Raw genomic sequence first — 23580 nt, 5'->3', positions numbered from 1 at the left:
AATTAAAAAGATAAAATACCAAAGCAATGTAGAGCAGCCACATTCTAAGACCTCCTATCTATCAACCTGTGGTCATAGATGCATTTACGGGCTTTTAAAATTAGGGTCTGTTTCTAATTTCCTATTGGCTTATCAATGTCTTGACCTTTCCTCATTCATTATTTAATTAATTTATCTGTTTCCCTGTGTCATTCCCAAGTGCACATTTCCCATAAACTTCCAGGACAGTTTATGAAAATGAAAGAGCATTTTTCCTCTGTAATGTTTTCATCGTTATAACTTCTGAGAACAATTTCTTGCAAGATGTTTTGGGAGTTGTATTCCAGAACATATTATCTTCATGGTCTTCTCCCGGTAGGATGGAGAAATGAACTTGCCTTGAGAGTTGCTCTGAATTTTTCAGTTTCAGTATAAAAGATAAATATCCCACTTACAGAAGCTGCAGGAGGAACTTCAAGCAGGCCCACGGTGTAGTCCTGCCAGGGGATGGCGCGTCTGGGAATGATGGTGGAAAAAAGAGCGATTCTCCAGGACACACCGAGCCATGGGAGTCAGTGGTTGCCAGTTACTGTGTTGGGTGAGTCTCCTGAGCATTTGGGGGTAAAGGGAGTTATAAATCTTTCCTGAGAAAGGGAAAGAGCTTCTCAGAATTGAGTGAACACACGGCCCTTGTCAGGGGTCTCGGGCCCAGGGCAGCTTGTCCCGCTCACTGGGAGTCTGGCTGACTCCTGCTGTGTTGTGCCTGTTTCAGAAGCTGTTCTCTTCACCCAGAAGCTCAGAGTCAGTTACACCGTTCAGTTACACCAGCGTCCCTTACAGCCAAGTGACAGCTGGCCACAGTGCAGAGTGATATATGCTTTTCAACGGAGGGACGAATCTGGGTGCTGGGAGCAACGAGGAAGGAAAGGGAGAGGCAGGGACCGGACAAGCACAGCTGGAGTTGGGATTTTGCCAGAAGGAGAAAGGGTACGCCCGTGGCTATGTGAAACGAGACAGAAGAATTTAAACCACAAATAATAGAAGACAGGTAAATGCACAGACATATCCAGAAAATGGCAGAGAAAACTGGAATTCATGAGGGATTAGGCTGGGGTGGGCTTTGGAGAACCTCATTTGCTACAAAGAAAATTTAAGTTCATCCTGCAGAAATCCCTGAGACACATTCCTCTTAGCACTGTCATACTGCTGGGTTCTCTTCTTGGGTGGTCCGGCTTTAGAAAGATGACTGCTAACAGTAGTGGGTGAATTGAATGTCACAGTGTCCAAAGGCCTGGAGCCCAATCTCAATCCGTTGTAGGATTCAAGGTCCCAGGAGATAAAGGCAATGACTGGGAAGGAGGCAACAGAAACCAGGAATCACAGGGATTATTTCCATGGGGTCCATTCTCTGATGGAAAATTACTGAGTCAAAGAGAAGGTACAGTAACCCATACGGCTCAGAGGTAATAATTTCCATTGCCACCACCACACACACACATGTTTCCCCATAGGTTGGCCAGTCTTAGCTAGGCTATGCCTTTCCTTTTATTGGACAATGCAACTGCTGGTCCATAAATTCCTTGTAGGTACACTTACTTAATTACTAGACATATTAAAGATTTTTTCCCCTAGAATTTGATATGGTATTTATTTCTTCAGGTAGAATCATCTCTATGCATGTGATTTGGGGCAAGGTATTTAACTTAAGAAGTTATTCATTTTATTCAATTTCTTGTTTTCACTGAAAAATATATTTTAGGTATGGAATAAGTGTGTTAAATGTTGTTACCCTAAGTTTGTTGGATATTAAATGTCTATACAAGTTGGGTTTATTTCTGAATTCCCTATTTTCGCTCATTTTTCTGCTTTCATGTTTTTGAATCTGTAAAGTACCCTTTTAAAGTTATCACTTCACACACGTTCTGAATCTGGTAGAGAGGGTTTTTTGTCATTATTCCTTTGTAAACTGATTTCTTTGATCCTCTGCCCATTTATTTATTTATTTATTTGGAACTACTGTGTGCAAATATATAAAGTTAATATTCTGGCATCTTAACTGGACTCTTGTTAATTTAATAAATTATCTTGTGATATCATTTCTATCATGGTGTTTGTTTTTCCCTGTCAGGAACATATCTGTCTACATTTATTTGAATCTTCCTTACTTTCCCATTATATTTTTATTTTCTCCAGCAAAGGACTGGGAGACAGAAGACTTCAGTTTTTAATCAGATTCTTGGGAAACTGACTTCCCCCATCATATTCTTGGGAAAGTAACCACATGCCTATTTCTAAGAACAATATGAAGCATATGTCTCAGATCCAGGCTATTTAAATGGAGCCAATACAAATCATTTCGTTAGCTGTAAATTGTGGGTACTAATGCTTATTTATCTAGTCACCAGATTGCTGTAAGGGTTATGAAATAAAGTATTCAAAATTATTTGAAAATGTTACAATATCAACAAGGTTATGATATAATGAAATGTAATTATAAAAACATTTTTTTTTTTTTTTTTTTTACTTCCCAGACAGGACCACAATAGGAACTCTAAATACTTCTGTTAGGAGGATGAGTAGATAGCGGGGAAAACAAAACAAAACAAAACAAAAAAAACGAATTGGTTTGGGGGAATGATATGGTTTACAGTGAATACGTTTATTCAATTTTACTGGCACATTTATTTCATCTTACAATTCAACATCAACCAACATATTAATAGCTTTCCTTCTGCTGGGCTCCCCTTGTAGCAAAATTTTGTATCTTTGTAAGTTATTTGGGTTCCTAGGACCTTCCTATTATGTCCCCCTGAGTGCAGTTGCTCTGCTGCAACTGAAACTGAGACGTAGCTGGGAGCTGAGTGAAAAGGGAGATGGGAGGGAGGAAAACGTTATATAATTACCCACCATTTGACTCCAGAGCTAAGGATCAGGACTATGCCAAGTTCACAGTAATAACCATTGTCATGCCAGATACTAACCAGAAGCCTTCCACATACTGTTCTTAACCTCACACTAAAGGTGAACCAGAAGGACTTCTGTCTGCCAGAATTGAGTCCAGGCTTTTACTTTCCTTGCAACCTTTCCACCCCAGCCTTCATGCCTGAGGCTGAAGCTCCTCCCACTGTGTCCCCAGGACGAAAGAAGAACCCTGATGTAAGGTTTTGGCTCTTCACAGAAAAAATATTTGTTTAGAATGATCATTTGTGGAAAATTATTAAGTATACAAACACATTCCATTGATTTGATATCTTAAGCATTTGCCTTTTTTTTTTTTTTTTTTAACTATCTCAAAGGCTAACAATGTGACCTTGTCATGAGAACTGGCCCAAAGGAAAATATTTGCATTGAGGAGCTTCTTGGCTTTGGCTCATTTGGAGCATGGAGTCTGAGGGATGTTCCTTGGAGCAGAATGACCTTTCCATTTTCTGGATTTAAAGTAATTAAAGTAATGGTGAGAATGAACTTTTAAGGTTTAGCGTCTTTAATGTCTTCTTCAGATTCAAGATGCGTTCAAGACACAGTTCATATACAAACTGTGAGGAAGAACATGAGTCTTACAGTAAAATCTGCATACTAGTACTTTAGAAAGCACTTTCCCCCAAATTATTGTGCAGAAATCCTCATTAACTCACTGAGGTGGACAGGGCAGGTAGTTTTATTATTCTCTCTTTCTACCTCCTCCTTTGCATTGCACAAATGGATCGACTGAGGCTGACCTTGAGGGATACAGGACCCAGTTCCAAATCTGGTCTTCTGACTTCAATTCTTGTAAATCAAAGTTTCTCAATCTTGGCACCACTGACATGTTAGGTCTGATCACTCTTTATTGTGGGGGCCCCCTTCTTGTGCGTTGTAGGATGTGTAGCAACATCCCTGGCCTCTACCCACTAGATGCCAGTAACATCCTCTCCCCAACTGTGGTAACAACAAAAACATCTCTGCATGTTGTCAAATTTCCCCTGGGGTGATGGGCAAAACCACTCCTGATTGACACCACAAGCTGTCCAAAATGCCACGTCACCAGTAAGTGATAATTGACTCCATTCCCACAGGGACCCACTGGACTTCACATCTGCTCTGCCTAATGGGACTGGGCTGCTAGAAGTGTCTTCAGACACCAGCGGGGTTGTCTCCAGCAAGAAGACTGTGGGCCACGCGTTAATATGCATTAAGAGTTCTTTACTCAACCAGGATAGACTCTTCCAGACTAAGGCAGACTTCTTCGATGAGCTTGTTTTTCTCTCTAACGAGCCACAGATCATGATGCATATTAAAGAGCTATTGTGGTCAATAGTGCAACTGATCAAATAGTTCTAGTCCCCCAATTTGGGGCTCAAAGCAGGACCGAATTTCCTGCTCCCCCTTATGGTTGGGCAGTGCTTTGCAACAAGTTCCGGCCAATGAGCTGAGTGGAGTCCTATGTTACTTTGAGGCCAGAGCACTGACTCCATCACAGGAGAACCTCTGAGCTTTCTCCTCCACCTGCCATGGTAGCTGGCAATGTCTGAGGAGTGGCCTCTCTGAAGGCTTGGGTCCCTGAGTGACTGCAACAGGAGAACACTACTGCCCAACTGCGATAAACATATAGCATGAATAGGAAATAAATCTCACGTGTTTTAAGCCACTAAGACTTTAACATTATCTGTTAGCTTAGCATAATTCAGCTAATTCTGACAGATGTAAGACCTGACAGATGATAAAAAGATTGAAAAATAGATTTATGTTAAATCAAAGTCACCTATGTTAAAACAGGAAATGTAATATAAAACAACTTAGAACTTCCTTGAGTCTTAGGGTTCTTGATTTTCATTCATTAACGGTCTAGTATTTGGAAATTGTTTCAATGTAGGTTTCTACATATCTGATATGGTATGCAAATTATATTACTCTATTACACCAAATCTCATTCTTTCATTCATTTTAATAATATTTATTGAACAGTAAATATATGCCAAGTATTATTTGGGATAATGTTCCACTTCATACTATTATTAACACCTTTCTTGTGATGATTCCAGGCAGAAAAAAAAAAGAGGGCGTTCCCTTGAACATCTAAAAAGGAAGATGTTTAGGAGATGAATTGAAGTTTTGTGTTTTGTGGGTTTTTTTTTAACTTTTGATTGGAAATGATTTCACATGCCTGGCCAGGAATTTCCCACCTTTACCACCTCCTTTCTTACTTGTAAAACATGGATGGTTTTGTAGACTTCCACTCAGAGTATAGGCTGAGCAGTGGAACTGGAGGCAGACCAATGAAGTTTGAATTGTGCCTTCATAACTGGATGCACGGGTGATTTTACAAGTGACTTAACCTCCCTGCACCTTGTTTCCTCTGCTGTAAAATGGTAATCGCAGTAGTGCCTACTTCACAGGCTGTGGTAAAGAGTGAATAACACAATGCATAAAGGGCTGAGAACAGTACTTGCCATATGTTAAGTGTTCAAGAAATGTCAGCTCTAATGTTTTAAAAGAACATTCTAGGAAGTGATGAATGAAGCACGGAGTGGGGCTACAACATGGCAGCTTTATTCACCATTTCATCCTAAATGTCTAGTCGAGTGCTTGGCACAAAGTAGATATTTAAAATAGCATTTATTGAACACATATAGGAATGAGTTGGGATGAGAAGACCAACTGCAGGTTCTCTCCTAAGCTTACCGTATCCTGCTGCCAGTCCCACACATGTCCCAGCTGTGAGAACTTGGAGAAGTCACTGTCCTAGATCTCTCTCCTCTTTTGTCAAAAGAAAGAGTGACACCAAAGAGCTATAAACTATGTAGCTAGAAACTCAAATCAATATTCTGAATCGATTTCACTTTTCAGAAAAAGGATTATAAAGACCTTACGACATAATTTAAAAATACTTAAGGCATACTTGAAAATAATCAACTGTATGGAGACTCTACAGAGTTGCTCTATTATAGTTTTACCATTTTCAAAAAAAAAAAATAATGGAGATTGTTTGCTTCATCACAAAGGGCAGAAAAACTCACTGGCACTGATGACACCACTCAGACATGCGCTGGCTCTCCCTAAGAGCTCTGCGGAGAGCGAAGAGGAAGCAAGTTGGATAAAGAGTCATTAATGTACAAACTCGCAACTAGAAGAATACATTCTGGAGATCTAATGGTGATTATGGTCAACAATACTGTATTAAATATTGAAAAATTTATAAAAGACTAGATCTTTAATGTTCTCACCACAAAACAGAAATGACGTGATAGAGGTCTGAGCTGAAGCTACGGTGGTAATCACTCATATAGCGATATATTAAATTAAACGTGTTGTACATCTTAAACATATACAATGTTATATGTAAATCATATCTCAAGAAAAAAGTAATTAATGCTCTTGCAATCATATATAATCTTGGTTTTTCAATACATGTGTGCTTTTATGTGAAAGAGAAAAGTTTGACTCACAGGCTATGCAATTAACGTGATGACTTTTGGAGTCTCCATTTCTCTACCTAACAGATAGGCAATAATACCTCCTTCCAATGGGGCTGTCATGAGCATTACACAAAATTAAACTGCAAAGGCCAAGTAAGAAAAAACTTTCAATAAATAGTAGCAATTAATAGCATAATAATCATGATTGCAACTTTTTACAAGAAAACCACTCCCTTTCCAATGTTGACAACATTGAAAGTTATTCTTCTGGCTGATACTAAACAGTATGGAACAGGTTTTATGATATGCCTTCTAGACAAGCTGATGGGGCACCAGGCAAAGAAGTGCATGCCTGCCAGGCAACCCTTTCTGTGGGGTGCTGGATGGTGACTTGGGGAAAAAGAATGTTGACACTTGCAGAAAATTTGGGGTCAGAAAACAAGAACATGGAAGGGTAGCAGAAAATAGTGGTTAACGTGTGATCCTACTTAATTCCTTTAAGCCTCAGTTTCCCCACCTGAGAAAAAAATGGAGAACGATGCTTAGAACAAGGCTTAGAACAATGCCTGGAATACAGGGCTTGTTAAATAAACCAGAATGCTGACAAGAATGGCTGAAGTTACACCGAGTGGCTGTCAGGACACATCTGGAGTGAAGCCGGGCAAGTTGGCCTTCTAGGAGCACAACCTGGAAAGCTATCAGGCTCATTCATCCACACACGTCGGGCTCCTCCTATGGGGCCAGGGGAAGTACTGTAGCCACAAAGCGAGTCCATTTATATTTGAAATGACAGAGATGGACCAGAGGCTAAGGCTGAAAGGAGCCCTGTGAAGCAAGTACATAGATAGTATGATGCCCCTGTCTGTGGGCTACCCCTGCCTTCTTTCATTAGTTCACAGCATCCTAGGACCCTATTAATTACATGTGTGTCTCCCCAAGGCAGAGGTCTCTGAGGGTGGAGACTCTGTCCTGCTCACCATGGGATCCGCCTTCCACAGTGCTCAGTAAAAACATGTTGGAGGGAAGCCGAGGTAAGGAATAAGACTGGCCTGTAACTATTAAGCACTCAGTACCTGGGCCCTTCACTGCTTCACACCTCACTTTCAATCCTTCGTACTGCTCCAAATAACTCAATGCTAATGTGCGAGGGGAGACAGTGAGGCCAAGAACACAGCCCTTTGAGTAAAATCCTAGCCTTGTTTGTGGTGGGGGCCTACAAACACTCCACAGAATTGGCCCGGGAGCCTTCAGCAAAGGGACATCATCCAGCCACCTTCCTCTGTCCACGCACATACCCCTCAAAACTGACACAAATAAAACTGAATGCAGCCGTCCTGCAAATGGGCTGATTGTTTCTTCTTTCTCTCTTTACAGCCACACATCAACCAAATTATTTTCTGTGTTTTCCTTGCGTGTCTCTCTCATACAGCGGGCTCACTAATCCATCAGCTATTACCTCACAGAATCACATGTGGATGACTACTGGTGAGTCTTACTGCGATTCTGCCTGTATGGCACTGCAAGACAGACTTTCCTAAAACACGAGTTCCTTCATACTTCTTCCCCGTTCAGGATCTAGGCTCCTTATTTTTTACCTTTACCCAATTTACTTGGGTTATTAATGTCCTCCCTACATAGGCCCTACCCTACCTATGTAAGGTACACATTACTTATTTTTTTCTTAAGTCTTATATAAATCTTTATTGTTGTAAGTATTATATATGTCCCCTTTCTCCCCCCACCACCCCACTGATCTCTTCTAGCCCACCCCACCCCAGGCCTTCACCACCCTATTGTCCAGGGATTATGCATATATGCATACAAGTTTCTTGGTTGATCTCTTCCCACTCACCCATCCCTACCTTCCCTCTGAGTTTCTGCAGTCTGTTCTATGCTTCTATGTCTCTGGATCTATTTTGTCCATCTGTTTATTTTGTTCATTAGGTTCCACATATGAGTGTGATGATGTGATACTTGTCTTTCTCTGACTGGCTTATTTCGCTTAGCATAATACTTATTTATTCAGGTCTGTGTGCTGAATCTCCTATTCTACTTAGATTAGTGACCTCACAGCACTAATCACTAAAATTATTCTCTTATTTAAATACAGTATCTAATGCAAATCAAAACAACAATGAGGTACCATCTCACACCTGTCAGAATGGCTATCATCAACAAATGGACAAACGACAAGTGCTAGAGAGGATGCGGAGAAAAAGGAACCCTCATACACTGCTGGTGGGAATGCAGACTGGTGCAGCCACTGTGGAGAACAGTATGGAGTTTCCTCAAAAAACTAAAAATGGAACTCCCATTTGACCCAGTGATCCCACGTCTAGGAATATATCCCAAGAAACTAGAAACACCAATTAGAAAGGATATATGCACCCCTATGTTCATAGCAGCACAATTTACAATAGCTGGGATTTGGAAACAGCCTAAGTGCCCATCAGCAGATGAGTGGATTAAAAAACTGTGGTACATCTATACAATGGAATACTATGCTGTGGTAAAAAAAGAAGGAGGTCTTACCATTTGCCACAGCATGGTTGGAACTGGAGAGCATTATGCTAAGTGAAATAAGCCAGTCAGAGAAAGATAAATATCACTTGATCTCACTCATTTATGGAATATAATGAACAACATAAACTGATATAAAAAAATAGATCCAGAGACAGAGAAACATCGATCAGACCGTCAAACCTCAGAGGAAAGGTAAGCGGGGGAAATCAACCAAAGGACTTGTATGCATACATATAAGCCTAACCAATGAACACAGACACCAGGGGGGTGAGGGCATGAGTCGGGGGGATGGGAGGGTAATGGGGGAATAAGGACACATATGTAACACCTTAATCAATAAAGAAATTTAAAAAAATGTCTCTTTAGAGGGAAAAAATAAATAACTAAATACAGTATCTAAAATGTTTGCTTCTATATACTTTGCCCACTTTTGGAATATCTTAATCCCTTGGCTATTCAATTAACATCTCACTCTAAACCACGTATGTCAGTACTAATATATCTATAATAATAAAAGCATAATATGCTAATTAGACTGGACGTCCTTCCGGATGACCTTCTGTATGAAGCCAGGGCTGCGAGGGAAGCCCAGGTCCCAGGTGCCAGAGGGAAGCCAGTGCCAGCAGCTGGGGGAAGGGAGGCCTACTCAAGCATGAATTTCGTGCATTGGGCCTCTAGTAATTATATAATTTTGCATTTAACTCTCTGTTTCTTGTGCTATGCACAAGTGTTCCTTCTTCAACAAAAATAAACTGCTTGAGGGCAGGGAGTTAACATTATTTTTACCCATTTACCCCACAAATATTCATTGAGTTCCAGAGCTGTGCCAGATACTGCACTTGGTTTGGGGTATAGCAAAGAACAAGATAGACATAATCCTGGGCTTGGAAGCACCTACATTCTAGTTTGTGTGTGTGTGTGTGTGTGTGTGTGTGTGTGTGTGTGGAGTGGTGGGGTGAGATAAACATTTACACATAATTGTAAGATTAGAAACTGAGGTAAGCACCATGAAGTAGAAGTATAGGTGCCATGAGACCATGATAAAGTTTCATATTAAAAGAAAATGCCCCTGAGCTAAGAGCAAAAGGATAAAATAGAAACAAACAGCTAAATGCCCAAAGGTCTAAGGAAGCCAGGGGCCTTAGAGGAACAGAAGAAAGGTTGGTCTCCACAAGCCCGGAGGGCATAAGATGAGCCATATCAAATGAGGCTAGGGAGGTACAGGCTGGGTGTAGTTCTTAGCATGGAACCAGAATGGAGAAGCACTACTAAGTGAGGATAAACCTTAAGTGGTCTTTAAGAGTCCTAATGCTCCCTGGTAAAGGTCATTTCCTGAACTTTGTTATCTGTCTATTTGGAGTTAAAAAATGCTGAACATCCAAAGCTTAAAAAACACAAATACTTAAGTGCTTAGGATTTTTGCTAATTTTCTCAAGTTCAATAAATAAGTATGGATCAATGACAACAATAATATAGGCTATGGCCTACTCTACATTATACATTTGATGCCAAAATGCTTTACATAGGCCACCTAACAGATGGTAATGCATTTCAGCCATTACCACGTGAGTAGGATTCAAGCCAATGATCCCAGAGGTGAGAGGTTGTATATCCAATTACAAATTTCCACTTTTCTTAAGTGTGAAGATGCCTAAAGCAATATATTGTACTTACATCTAGCTGCATTGTATAAACTATATCTGATAAAAGAGATGACTTCACGTTCTCGACTTAAGTCAAAGAATGCTTACTTAAGTATTTTTTTTAATTGAATCCCACTTTAATGCCATTGTATAATCTTTTGGTTAACAGTGCTCATCTTGATTATTCTAACAAAGGGAAACATGGAAGTTAATAAGTAAGCTGTAGCACTTATGCCATCTATAAAAATACACATGAGAAAATTCAAAATAGATACCTGGAACATCTGTGAAGGTTTCTCCAAGGACGGATACGTGGAAATTGAGTCCTAAGTCCTGAAGATGCATTAATACCTTAAAAAAACTCTCTGGATCTTTATCGTGCTCCCTGGAAATAAACACACAAAATATAACTTGTGATACCTTAGGGTCTATGTTAGGAAAAGCATTTTCACGTCTCACAGTATCAGTTCCTTTCATGGTCCATTGTTAGGAGAGCTTCTGGCGTCCAAGCAGAGATTTCCCCCTATCACCTTATATTATCGCATCAACACTGAATTTTTTCATAAATATTATTTACCATGTATCAACACCCAGTCCTATTGGATCTTAAGGGTCTGCAGCCTTATATTAAAGGAAAAGTCCATTATGTTTTTCACATTTTTTTTTTTTTGGTTAGATTATAGAAAGGCTAGTATAGTTTCCTCTTCCCTAAAATGGTTAATTTCCCACTTAACACAGGTTTTAACAGAAGAAAAGACCAATCTTCAAAGGATGGCTCTCTGCTGATCATGAGGATGTACCAGAGATGCTTGCCATTTCCATGAGTGTGAATACCTTCCCCTCACAGTCACTGAGCCCTTGGTGCCCACAAAGAATACACAATTTAGGAAGTGAGACTACAGACTCTCTCACCAATCTCTATTTCAAATAACTGAATGGAGAATTATAAATACATCAAAAGGGGTTGGCCTGAGTCTAAGTCCACTGATACTAACTTAGGAGTGCAGGTGAGTCGACGTATAATTCTTTCATTTCATAGAGGCTTTAAAAAACATGGATTATTTTTATTTGTTTAGCTTGTCAGTCTTCTTTGTAATGACAGAATGAAAGGCTAAAGGACATTAAAATAAAAAAAATTCACCAATTCAAGAAATCATATTAAAAAGGAGTGAGTTATTTTTTCCATCCTAAGGTGTGAACATTCTAGTATTTCTTGCATTTAATTACACTGTTTTAAATTATTTTATTTCACACAGATGTGGACCAGATGTCTTCAAAATATTTGTTTTTTTATTTATAATTCAGAATTTTAACTTATTTCCTATATCACAGAGAAATAGTTATATATCAGCAATTGAATTTCTCATTTACCAACTAATTATGTAAAAATAAATCTGTAAATTGATCAAACTGAGATATAAAATATGAAAATTACATCAGTTAAGAAATCTCATGAAGAATGACATCTGCAAACCTAAATATGTTAATTCACAATTCAGTCAATATTTTCAGTATCAAGAATTAAAACAAATGCATCTTCTGAATAACATTTAAAAATGGCATTTCTAATCTCATGCAATTGTAAATTCTTATGGGATTAGAATTCAGTAACAAGTTATTTTAAGCTCTATGTTGCTCAATTTGACTTACTGCATATAATAAAGAATGCAGTGGCAAAGTGCTCTTGCTTTTTAAGATGATGCGGGTTACATACATGTACCATAGGGAAGTTTTGGGATAGTTCTCATATACACACACTAATGCTGTAGGCAAAAAAAAAGACTGTTTGAGAGTAAAGAGTACGCCACATGCTATCTCCACCCAATCTATCAAATAGCTGCCACTTAATCTGTAATGTGTTCTTTTAGCTTTATTCTTTTGGAAATACTTAGATGAAAAGAATGGAAAAGTAATACTATAGGGAAATTTAGCCACTCAGTTTCTCTAAATTTTTTATTTTGAGTTCCAAAAATTTTGGCTATGGATCCCCAAGAGAGTATCTATTCTAAATATTTCCTGCTGGTGTTTTATTTGTTTGTTTTGTATTAGAGAAAATGTAGATGTGGTTTGGGGTTGGGAGGATGTTTAACTGGGTAGAAGCTGTAGTTCTTAAAAGATTCCAATGTGCTTTCAAAGTGGCAGGCTTTATAAATCTACATTTTCAGTGTTTTTATAAGAGATAAATGCATTACAATACTACTGTATTTTTAAGGTAATTTTTATTGGTGGATAAAAGCGTTCATATTCAATAGTCACTTTGCATAAGAACACAAAAGAGATTTGTATGAATCTCCTCCTTTTTTTGATTAAACTATAAGAATGAATGTAAGGTGAGATTTTTTTCTTACCCAAAATTATCCCTGAGGAAAAAAAAAAGCATGCTATACTAAAGTTCTTATAAAGTTTCTCATAATATCAGGCACTCTCTCAATTACTTTATTTTGAACCCAGATCTGTTTAGAGAAGCTGCATTAACCTGAAACAGTGTCCACTGATGAGCATTCTGGATGAGCAGTGAATCACTGGTGAAAAAGGAAGCAAAGGAATTTGATACAGTAGTAGGTTAGGGATTATTTGTGGGGACGTAACCTAACAATCCAAAGATTTGGATGCTGTCAAAAACAAGTAATTGGTGGAGGCGGGCAAAAGGGGGAGGAGAGGTGATACCTATAATGTCAACATTTCAATTTTTTAATAGTTGTTAGCAAGACCATGAGTAATAAGTGGGTGTTTATAGTTCGGGAGATTTCCAGTGCTGGCATCATACAGTTTCACAAGTCTTGCACCTCACACCACTCAGACTGAATTCCAGATGACAGGGAATGAGGACATGTCCACTGCCTGAAAAGTTGGCACTTTTCTGAGGTCAAGAAGCCATTGGAGGTGATATTGGACTAAAGCAGCTTGATGAACTATACGGGTGGGAAAAGAGCAATACTTCTAAAAATATGCTACATGCTTTGTGCTTTGAAGTATTATGTATAAATTAGTAGATTAGTTAACATAGGTAGACACATGACTATTTCTTCTATGTCTCATAGTCAATTTAGCTGAAAGTTTTTCTGGATTTTCTCTTTAGAAAGCAGGAAATTGCTTAATATTTAGACAATCATTAAAGATGCACACAGATATTTAGCCACAGCCATACACCCAGGCATGGACATAGCAGTGGCAGAGCTCATAATTTTTTTGTCCAGAAAGGAACTCATTCCAAATACCTAAATGGCCATCCATGGATCTTATGCCAGCACCCGTGACATTAATGAACCCATCCAGCAGGATATGTGTCTGTCTTAATGTCCTTTCTAAGACGTCTGATGTGAAACTCCCATGATTTTAGCATAAAGCATTAAACATAAGATGAGTGACCCTGTCTGTCAATAGCTGTCAAGATTAAACACACAATCACAATATATTCAATTCCCTGGAGATGTATGGGTAAACACTCCTCATCCATTGCTGGTAGGAATGTAAATTGAAATATTATTTTCGAAGGCAATTTGGTAATATACATAATTAAGTCTTAAAATCTATATAATTTTTGCCCCAGTAGTTGCAATTTAGAAAAACTACCCTATGAAATAATTAAAGAGGTGCACAGAAATTCAGCCAGAGTACTTTCATAACAGCATTGTTTATAATGGTGGCCATCTCTAAACAACCCAATGAGATGATAAGGCTGTTAAGTAAAAGGGAAGTGACATAGTATTTGTTATATGCTCTGTTTTATATGATGAATGTATGTGCCTAGAAAAAAGTTTGGAATAACTGTACTAAAATATTAACAGGGTTTATCTCTAGGCACTGCATTATACAGGTTTCTTTTTTTTTTCCACATGCTTTCTATCATTTTTAACAAACTTTAAAAAATATAAATCATTTTAATATTTAAGGAACCACCTCTAACATTCTGCCATAAAATGGTATTCACAGGATTTCTGCTTAGCTCTGTTCACATTTTCAGTGTTTACAGTAGCATAATTCCTCATTTCCTGTGACTCCTCTACATAACAGCTGCCCATTGAGCAAACCTGATTTATCATAAAATATTCTGGAAGGTGAGTCAGGGTCCAAGCTTCCCAACAATCCCTACATTCCTGAGTAGTAAGAATGAAACAGTCTGGCTGGGACTCATTCTTCCTCAGCCCAACTATGGCAGCAGAGACCTGCATGGAAATATTTCAGGCTTACTGGAAGCAGCAGATATAGCAAGAACAGCTTTTATTCCCAAATATTATTCAGAACATTTGAAAAGCATAAACTGTTTCCATGTGTTTTTTCTCCTATATCTGTTCTCTCTCTGTTGCTTTCCATTTAGTTTTTTAGAGCTAAATTTCTTCCTAGTCCTCACTTAACATTCATTGAGTAAATATTTATTGAGGATTGCTAAGTTCTCCATACTCGTCACTTACCCTCAACGGTTCCCCGTTCCTATTTTCCCACACGACTTTACACTTATTGAATGCAATCTCTTTGATCGAGTTCCTTGCCTTGCCTGGGCAGAAACCTGGCTCCACACAGATGCTGTCGTCTTCCTAGCGGCATGTCACTGCATTGAGAGCTCCATGAGGGAAAGATAAATGACGTCTGTTTTGTTCATTACTAAGCACCCAGTGGCTTGCCAAGTAGTGGCTGACACTACTTGTGTTCATCAATACCTGGTTCTTTTCTCATTTTCAGCACACAGAAGATTACACATTCATCCCCTTGAAGGAGAGGAGGCCACAGGAACAGTTCTGACCAATGGGTTGCAAGCCCATTTCTGTGTGTCACTTCTAGGTGGAAACATCTAAGAGCAGTTCTGCATAGCTTTCTCTGCTGCAGGGATCCTTACAGAAGTCTTGTTTTAAACTAAGATGGTTAGCTTTAGAGAGTGAGGTGGTCTGGATTGCTACATAGAGGCAAGTTGCCCCATAAAACTACCTAAACATGCAGCAGGCTTTGAGTTAGTGATAGAAGTAAACTTTTGTTGTGTTTAAGCAACTGAGATTTTTTTTTTTTTTGGGGGGGGGATCTTCATTATAGCAAGACAGTGTGGCCCATACTGACTAATACATTATCTAGGGCATAAAATGAGCTGCTTTAAAATATCTGTTGAACAAATAAAGATGTCAGAATAATTAATTATATTTATAGGTCTCCTACTATGTTCAAGATTCCATGTCAGGCACCTGATCCTAATGTTACTTAAGCCTCTTAAACAAGGGTCATACAAATAAATTATTTGTTTATCTAAGACCACACAGAAGAATTCAAGTTTGCATTTGAAATTATGTCTTATCACTCCAAAGTCATATTCTTTATTCTATACAGCTTTTGACTTTTTTCTTTCAACATATAATAATAAAAAGAGTTGATACCTACAGGCCATGGTTTAATTTCCAGACCATCAAGTATGAACATTCCTTAGGTTCTCATTATGGGTGGTTAAAACCCATTAGATAAGAGATGACAATAAGAACATGAAAAAGTAATATGGAATTATGATCTCTCTAACGCCATGGTTTCTAACTTCTTTATCTTTATAATACTCTGCTAACCTGCATCTTACTTCCTCATTATGAAGTTCTGCTTTACTTCCAAAATCAGGGATGTGTTCCTTACTCAAAAACATAAGACTTCTATTTACCCCCCTAGGTTAGCTGTTGTGATCATTTATTTCTCCACTATCCTTTCTAGGGCCATAAACTTGTCAGTCTCCTCTACATGCCTGACATAGCAATAGTTTTGGCTTTCCTCCACGTGTGCTGCTTCTGCTCATAAATGGGGCTTCAAGTAGACTTTAGCCAATAGTCTTATTACCCACCAACTTCTCAACTTCCCTTCCCACCCCCATCAGTGCCTCTCTTTCTTGAACTCTACTAGCCCTCCCCATGATCATTTACTTACAGTTGACCAAGACTAAGACTATCCACTCTGGCTTTCTCTCATTCTTTTTATCTTTGATATTAGTGGTATTTTAATATTTTAGAAAATTAACCAATTTGTTTCACCCTCTCCTCTCACTCCAACTCATTCAAGTTGCTAAGATGTTTTGCTTTGGGGAAGGCACGGGAAAAAGCCCCTCCAAAAGAGGGGCAGTATTCTTATTTGATTAAAGAAGCAAAAACCTTTGTAGAAATGGTGAGGATTTCAGACAGGTACAAGTATTTAAGGAAAATGCCAGGAGACTATAGCATACCCCCTCCCACCCTGTGCAAAGATGAAATGAGCTGTTAAAAGTCATTCCACCTCTAGATAAGAAACATGAAGGACTGATGGAAGAGAGGTGAGAACAGAGCTCTGAGAATCCCAGAGGCCATGCACCATGCTTCCTGGGTTAGAAGCCTGGGGAAGAACCAGGACTCCAGAGAGTAAACTTCTGATTGTATGTACCTAGGCAGACAGTACTGAGGAAATCTGTAAGAGATTCCTGAGATGTGGTAGGCATAAAAGTGGAACCATAATTTCTGTGAATGTCATGGAAGAATCCCAGAGCAGCTGGCAGACAGAAGCAAGGGATCCCTCATCAGCAGCCTATGAGGAATGGGGACCAGGAAAATGGGAGACAGAGAAACTTGAACTGCCTGAGCTTTCTAGCACTATACTGAAATGGTCCATTGCAGAGAAATTAAGTTATAGAAAAATAAAATTCTAATTTATGCATATCAGGGTTTCATGCCATCTACATATTCACATTCTCATCTTTCCTTTTAATAGCAGAGGGAGAGATGCCTTTCACAATTCAACGTCTATTAGCACTCCACATTTTCTACCTTGCTTCTCCTTGAGAGATCTGTGTTCTCATATTCAGTTTCCTTACTAAAGCCTGTTCCAACTCCACAATTTCTTCATTTATAGATTTGGCATTTTAAAGTTAATCCTTTTACCTGACCATATTTATTGACAACAATAGTTCCAATAATGTACTATTTCTAGGTGACTTTTAACAGCTCATTTCATCTTAGAACAGTATCTATGTCCCTCTTTTTTTATCTCCCATGTTTTCTCTACTGTGTCCCCATTCTCCCATTTACCCATTCTCTTGGATGAGAGTACTCTCAACAACACCAATCCCCACCCCTGCACCATTCATTCTCATGTATTTTATGGTTTCTCCAACTTTGGACATCATTGTCTCCACTCAACTTTCTTAGAAGGATCCTTGCTTGGTTTCCAAGCAGTGTATTCAAACTATAACCTAATGACCTCCTCCCCCGTTAAATCTTCCCACTTATTCCATCAGAAGACCACCCAGAAAAATCATATTCAACAAATTGTTTTTCCCCATTAGGTCTCATAATATGATTTCTTTTTAAATCCCCCCATTGCTAAAACTCAGACCCCCCAGGTTGATTCTCTTCAACAATGATTTCTACTCTCCCTGGACACTGTCCACAGTAATTTCATTCAGCTGTCTGACTTGCCAGTGAGCTCTCTTCCTCTGCAACTCTGGCCAGGAAGCTGCAGACATCCATGCCTGAAAGAACTGGTAGGCTATGAAGTGTCTTAATCAAGATGAATTGGTTCTTCCCCACCCTTGAGATGTTACTTCAGCAGCAGCCACCATTCCACATATTTTAAACCATCGTAATGTAATTACTTCCTCTCAGATCTGGGAGGTTCTTTGAAAACTCTTTCCTCCCCCCAGTGCATTACTGTCTTTCCATTTCCCTCTGTAATAATCTCCCTGTTGACTGTGGTGATTGGGGCTGTAATTTGCAACCAACTAATGATTTAGATTTTCTTTCAGATTATATTATTCCCCTCCAAGGGATATAGAGAAATACATTCAAAACCACTTGCTTGTTATCCTGAGAGCTACCCACTGTAGTCCACCTCTTATAGTTAGAAAACTAGGAAACTCTCTGCTGTCCCTGAGAATGGTTGCTTCTTCAGAGAGGAAGATGTGGAATTCTTGTTTCCTGTTTTACCCTGACTGCCTGGAAGCTTACATTCAGGTTTTAAAGTGCTCAATTTCAGCAAGTATCAGATGAAAATAATAGCAGTGAAAAATACAAGAACAACAAAAAACCTAACTGGAAGGGGTCAATAGTAGAGAGGATATTTCAGAAAATAGAATCAGTGATCATGAGACCAACCGAATTTATCCAACGTGAACAACAGAGAGAAACATAGAAAACAATAAAAAATGGAAAAGAACTGAACCTCAGGGACCTGTGGGACAAGAACAGGAGAACCAACATTTGCATCATCAGAGCCTCAAAATGGACTATTGTATTTTTTTTACAAGTGTATATGCATGTACAATTAATTCAATAAAAATTTCAAATGCAGCCCTGACTGGTTTGGCTCAGTGGCTAGAGCGTCGGCCTGCAGACTGAAGGGTTCCAGGTTCGATTCCGGTCAAGGGCATGTACCTTGGTTGTGGGCACATCCCCAGTAGGGGGTGTGCAGGAGGTAGCTGATCGATGTTTCTCTCTCATTGATGTTTCTAACTCTCTATCCCTCTCCCTTCATCTCTGTAAAAAATCAATAAAATATAAAAAAAAGAAATTTCAAATGCAAAAAAACACACCCATTGTAATAAAATACTCTTCAGATGACACTACTAACAACTGTCTGGTGAATAGACTTTCTGACCTATTTCTATGCATATGCAAAGATATATTTGTGTGAGTGCATTTTTACACATACCTGCCTTACTTTATAAACAGTAGATCAGTATCAGTCATTCCATACTTTCCATTTTCACTAAATATGTAATAGACCTTTTTTTCTTTATTGATTAAGGTATTACATATGTGTCCTTATTCCCCCATTGCCCCCACACCCCCTACTCATGCCCTCACCCCCCTGGTGTCTGTGTTCATTGGTTAAGTTTATATGCATGCATACAAGTCCTTTGGTTGATCTCCCCCCCTACTCTCACCCTCCTCTACCTTCCCTCTGAGGTTTGACGGCCTGATTGATATTTCTCTGTCTCTGGATCTGTTTTTGTTCATCAGTTTATGTTGTTCATTATATTCTGTAAGTGAGTGAGATCATGTGATATTTATCTTTCTCTGACTGGCTTATTTTGCTTAGTGTAATGCTCTCTAGGTCCATCCATGCTGCTGGAAATGGTAAGAATTCCTTCTTTTTTACCGCTTGGGATATATTCCTAGAAGGGGAATCACTGGGTCAAATGGGAGTTCCATTTTTAGACATTTATGTATATCAGTGCATACAGGTATTTCATTTTAAATGGTTATATAATATTTCACAATTTTAAAGTAAATTCTACTAATGGACATTTGTGTCTAATTTTTTGATGTTTCGAACATTAGTAAAATTGATATCTAGTTCTCTTTATAACATTAAAATTTTTCTTTTGTAGAATTATTTTTTCCATTTATCTTTATTGTTGAAAGTATTATAGATGTCCCCTTTTCCCCCTCCAATGACCCCCTCCAACCTGCTCCCACTCCCTCCCAGATCTTCATGGAATTATTATCTGTCCATGAGTTATGCATATATGCATATAAGTTCTTTGGTTTATCTCTTCCCACCTTTCCCCCCTTCCCTCTTAAATTTGTCAGTCTGTTGCATGCTTCAATGTCTCTGGATCTATTTAAAATTTCTCTTTTGTAGAATTCTTAACCCATTCTTGTTTTTCCTCCTATCTGCAGATGTAGCCTCTTCAAATCTTTATCCAAGGCCCTTAACTCCCTTCCTACAATATGAACCTTCCTTTTGGAACTATCCTGTTTTCAAAATTTTATGTACTCACTTCTGCTATAATATGCACCACAAGGGCAAAGCTCATGCCTTTGCTTACCCTGTGTTCCCCATGTCTAGAACAAGGTCTGACACATAGCTTAAAAAGTTATTAAATCGAGTTGACTCTAAACCTATATCATTTCCCATGAATCTAATCTTTTTATTCCCACTTACTGTGGATTACTATCTTTATAACCAGATGAATATATAGAAAGTTAACTTGGTTCTTCCTATGACAACTCATCTATAATACTTAAAACCAAACTGATGCCCTCATCAAATATGATACTACTGGCCAAGTTCCTCCCTAGTGTCCAAAGTCCTTATTCTCTCAGTATTCCAGGATCTCAAGCCCAACAGATACATTTCTGAACATGGAGGCTCCTTCCAAATTTGCCCTGCCAATCAACTTATTACCAACCTTGCTATTTCATCCAATAGAAGTAATTTAAGATTTGCTTGATAAAGTCCATTTTTATAGTACAACTAGAAGCCCAGTACATGAGATTTGTGCACTGGGGGCGGGGTCCCTCAGCCTGGCCTGCTCTGTCTTGCAGTCCAGGATCGGGCCTAAGCTGGCAGTCAGACATCCCTCTCACAGTCTGGGGCTCTCTCGGTCTGGGACCCCTCACTCCTTACTTCCCACCTGCAGTGGAGGCGGGAGAGGCTCCCGCCACCACCACTGTGCTCGCCAGCTGTGAGCCCGGCTTCTGGCTGAGCGGCGCTCCTCCTTTGGAAGCACACTGATCACCAGGGGGCAGTGCCTACATTGAGCGTCTGCCCCCAGGTGGTCAGTGCGTGTCATAGCAACCGGTCATTCCACTGTTTGTTCGATTTGCATATTACGCTTTTATTATATAGGATGTTATCAGTTCATACATTGACAGCACCATTGGGCTTCACTCCCCCTCTGCCACTTCAGTTTCCAAAACACTGTTACATTATCCTCTTCAACATTATATTCCTTACATATCTCTTCTTTGAAATGTCATTAACTTGAAACCATTAAATAGAAATTAAGCCTCCTTATGCAACATTCAAATATTTCCATCAATCATTCACCCCTACCAGTCCTCCAAATGAGTGTTGATTCATTCATTCTCAGCCTCTCCGTTTCTCTCTGCTGTTTCCAATCCACAGCTCTAGTGCCTACAATCGTGGAGCCTGGACCACATCCTCCTCTCCATGGTGCCCCTGTGTGTCCACTGTCTCCTTCACTGACTCTGAATTTATTGCCCTGGCAATCATCCTTGAGATATCCCATCTCACTCTGAGCCGCTACTGCACTAACATCCCGAAGCTACTGATGGCGTCATGAGCATGTTCTACATTACTTCTTATTTACTTGTGCTGTCCCCCTTACAATTAGTCTGAAAGCTCCATAATATCAGAGAAACGCTTTGACTCCAGAAGTTGATGGACACTCAAAATATGACTTTGGAATGAGTGAATGATGGTCCCCTTATGGCCAAACAGTGACAGTTATATATTTAAAACTATGGTAGAATACATCTATGAAATGACATGAAGGATCATGTTTTTTTTTTTTTTCTTTTTTAATAGAGAATTAAACATGGTCTGCATTATTAGATGCCTTTCATTGAAATGGATTTCAATTCTTAATAACAGGTTTTCATATTCAGTTGTGGGCATTTTGTCACATCTAGAAATGACAAGTACTTCAATCATATGGGAAAGAATCATAATTCGAAGAAGAAAAAATCCTTCTGAAAACTTCCTTCTGATTTAAAAAATATTAAAAATAGAAATGGACAGAGTGATTCAGAAGAAATTTCTCCAATGGGGGGGGGGGAAAAAGATGTTGCAATTCTGTCCATTTTACATTGTCTGTCTTGTTTCTAGACCCGACTGAGACTGCCATGTTTGTTGGCTGATAGAGATCTCCCAGAAGAGACAGTCTCCTTAGTCAGCAGCAGCTGCTGAGCACACCAGATTGCCATGGTGATGGCTGGGAAAGGAGGAACGCAATATGGGATGTCTGTTCTAGAAAGACCTGCTCAAAATGATGTGTTCTTATTGTCACATATGTTGCCTTTTTTTCACTTTATAAACAGTATTAATTATATGTTTCTTCTCTTCTACTACATTCTTACAAATGGAATAAATCTGCATTATCCTACTTAATCCTTTTCACAATACTATATAAAAAAATTCAGTCCCAACTCTTGTAACTCCAGCCTTTTCTTGTTTATTATTTAAAGTTATTAAGACCTACTCACATTAGCTACCAAAGATAGACTAATTATTCATAGGGAAAAGAATAAAAGATTCTGAAGATTATAATAATATCACATGCTATACATTTATTTTAAGAAAAGGTTCTTTAGAATGAGAAGCCTTTGGAACCAAAGTCTTAATTAAATATGCTTACTGCCAGTTGGTTAGGTATCAGAACAATTCATTTCCGGCAAATAATGAGTAACAAGAGATAGTCAACTATATTATATAGTGTAATTGGTGAGAGATTATTTTTATTCATTAATTCAGAAATGTATGTAACCCCCCCCCAAAGAAAAGAAGATGCCTATTTTTTTAAACTAATCCTCACCCAAGGATATTTTTCAATTCATTTTTAGAGAGAGTGGAAAGGAGAGAGAGAGAGAAACAGAGAGAAACATCAGTGTGAGAGAAACACATTGATTGGTTGCCTCCCGCATGCGCCCAGACCAGGGCCAAGGATCAAGCTGCAACTTGACCCAGGATCCTCTATCCACTGAGCCAAATCAGCTAGGGCAGAAGATGCTTATTGAAAACTAATAGTTCATCAATTCCTTTACGGCTGTAGTTCTCAAGGTGGGTTTTATCAGAATAAATGAAGCAAAATAGCTTACATGGACAACAGAGCCTAGTAAAAAGAGGGTTAAAATCCTAGTTCTGATATTTAGTAACTGTAATCCAGAGCAAACTACCAAACCAGTCTGAGACTTAATTTCCTCATCTGTAACCATCTGGCTAATAACACTCAGTTCAAAGAGCCATTGAGGGGATTAAGTGAGATGATGAATATGAAACAATTTGTAGTGCTTGGCAAACAGAAAATTTGTAATAGAGGATGGCTGTTATTATTATTGTTATAATTGTTATTAGAATCACTGTTTTATTTCTCATTTATCGAAATGGGAATTTAAGAATATTCTAGTGAGTTTACTAGCCACCATCACTGGACAAAAAATAAGGTTTGCTATAGTTTACAATCAGTTATGGTAAGCAGAATATGCCATAGTGTAGCCTCTCATGTTTACCTTAACAATTATAAATAAAGGCATCTAAAGTAGCAACTATAACATATGCAAATAACACAATAAGCACTCAATATA

General features: G+C 38.8%; 1 protein-coding gene across 5 annotated transcripts in view; it reads right to left on the bottom strand.

Annotated features, from left to right (window-relative positions):
* The window catches only part of GTDC1 (glycosyltransferase like domain containing 1), a 380973-nt gene that overhangs the window by 15046 nt on the left and 342347 nt on the right, over window positions 1-23580 (bottom strand). For all 5 annotated transcript variants that reach the window (XM_080671078.1, XM_080671081.1, XM_080671079.1 and 2 more), the window contains one exon: window positions 10816-10925. In XM_080671078.1, coding sequence (XP_080527204.1) covers window positions 10816-10925 — 110 coding nt within the window. The remainder of the gene's footprint in view (window positions 1-10815; window positions 10926-23580) is intronic.

This window comes from Plecotus auritus (assembly GCF_963455305.1).
Source record: "Plecotus auritus genome assembly, chromosome: 5".
In the NCBI taxonomy this organism is placed as follows: Eukaryota; Metazoa; Chordata; class Mammalia; order Chiroptera; family Vespertilionidae; genus Plecotus; species Plecotus auritus.
This window is presented reverse-complemented; position numbering and strand designations above follow the sequence as displayed.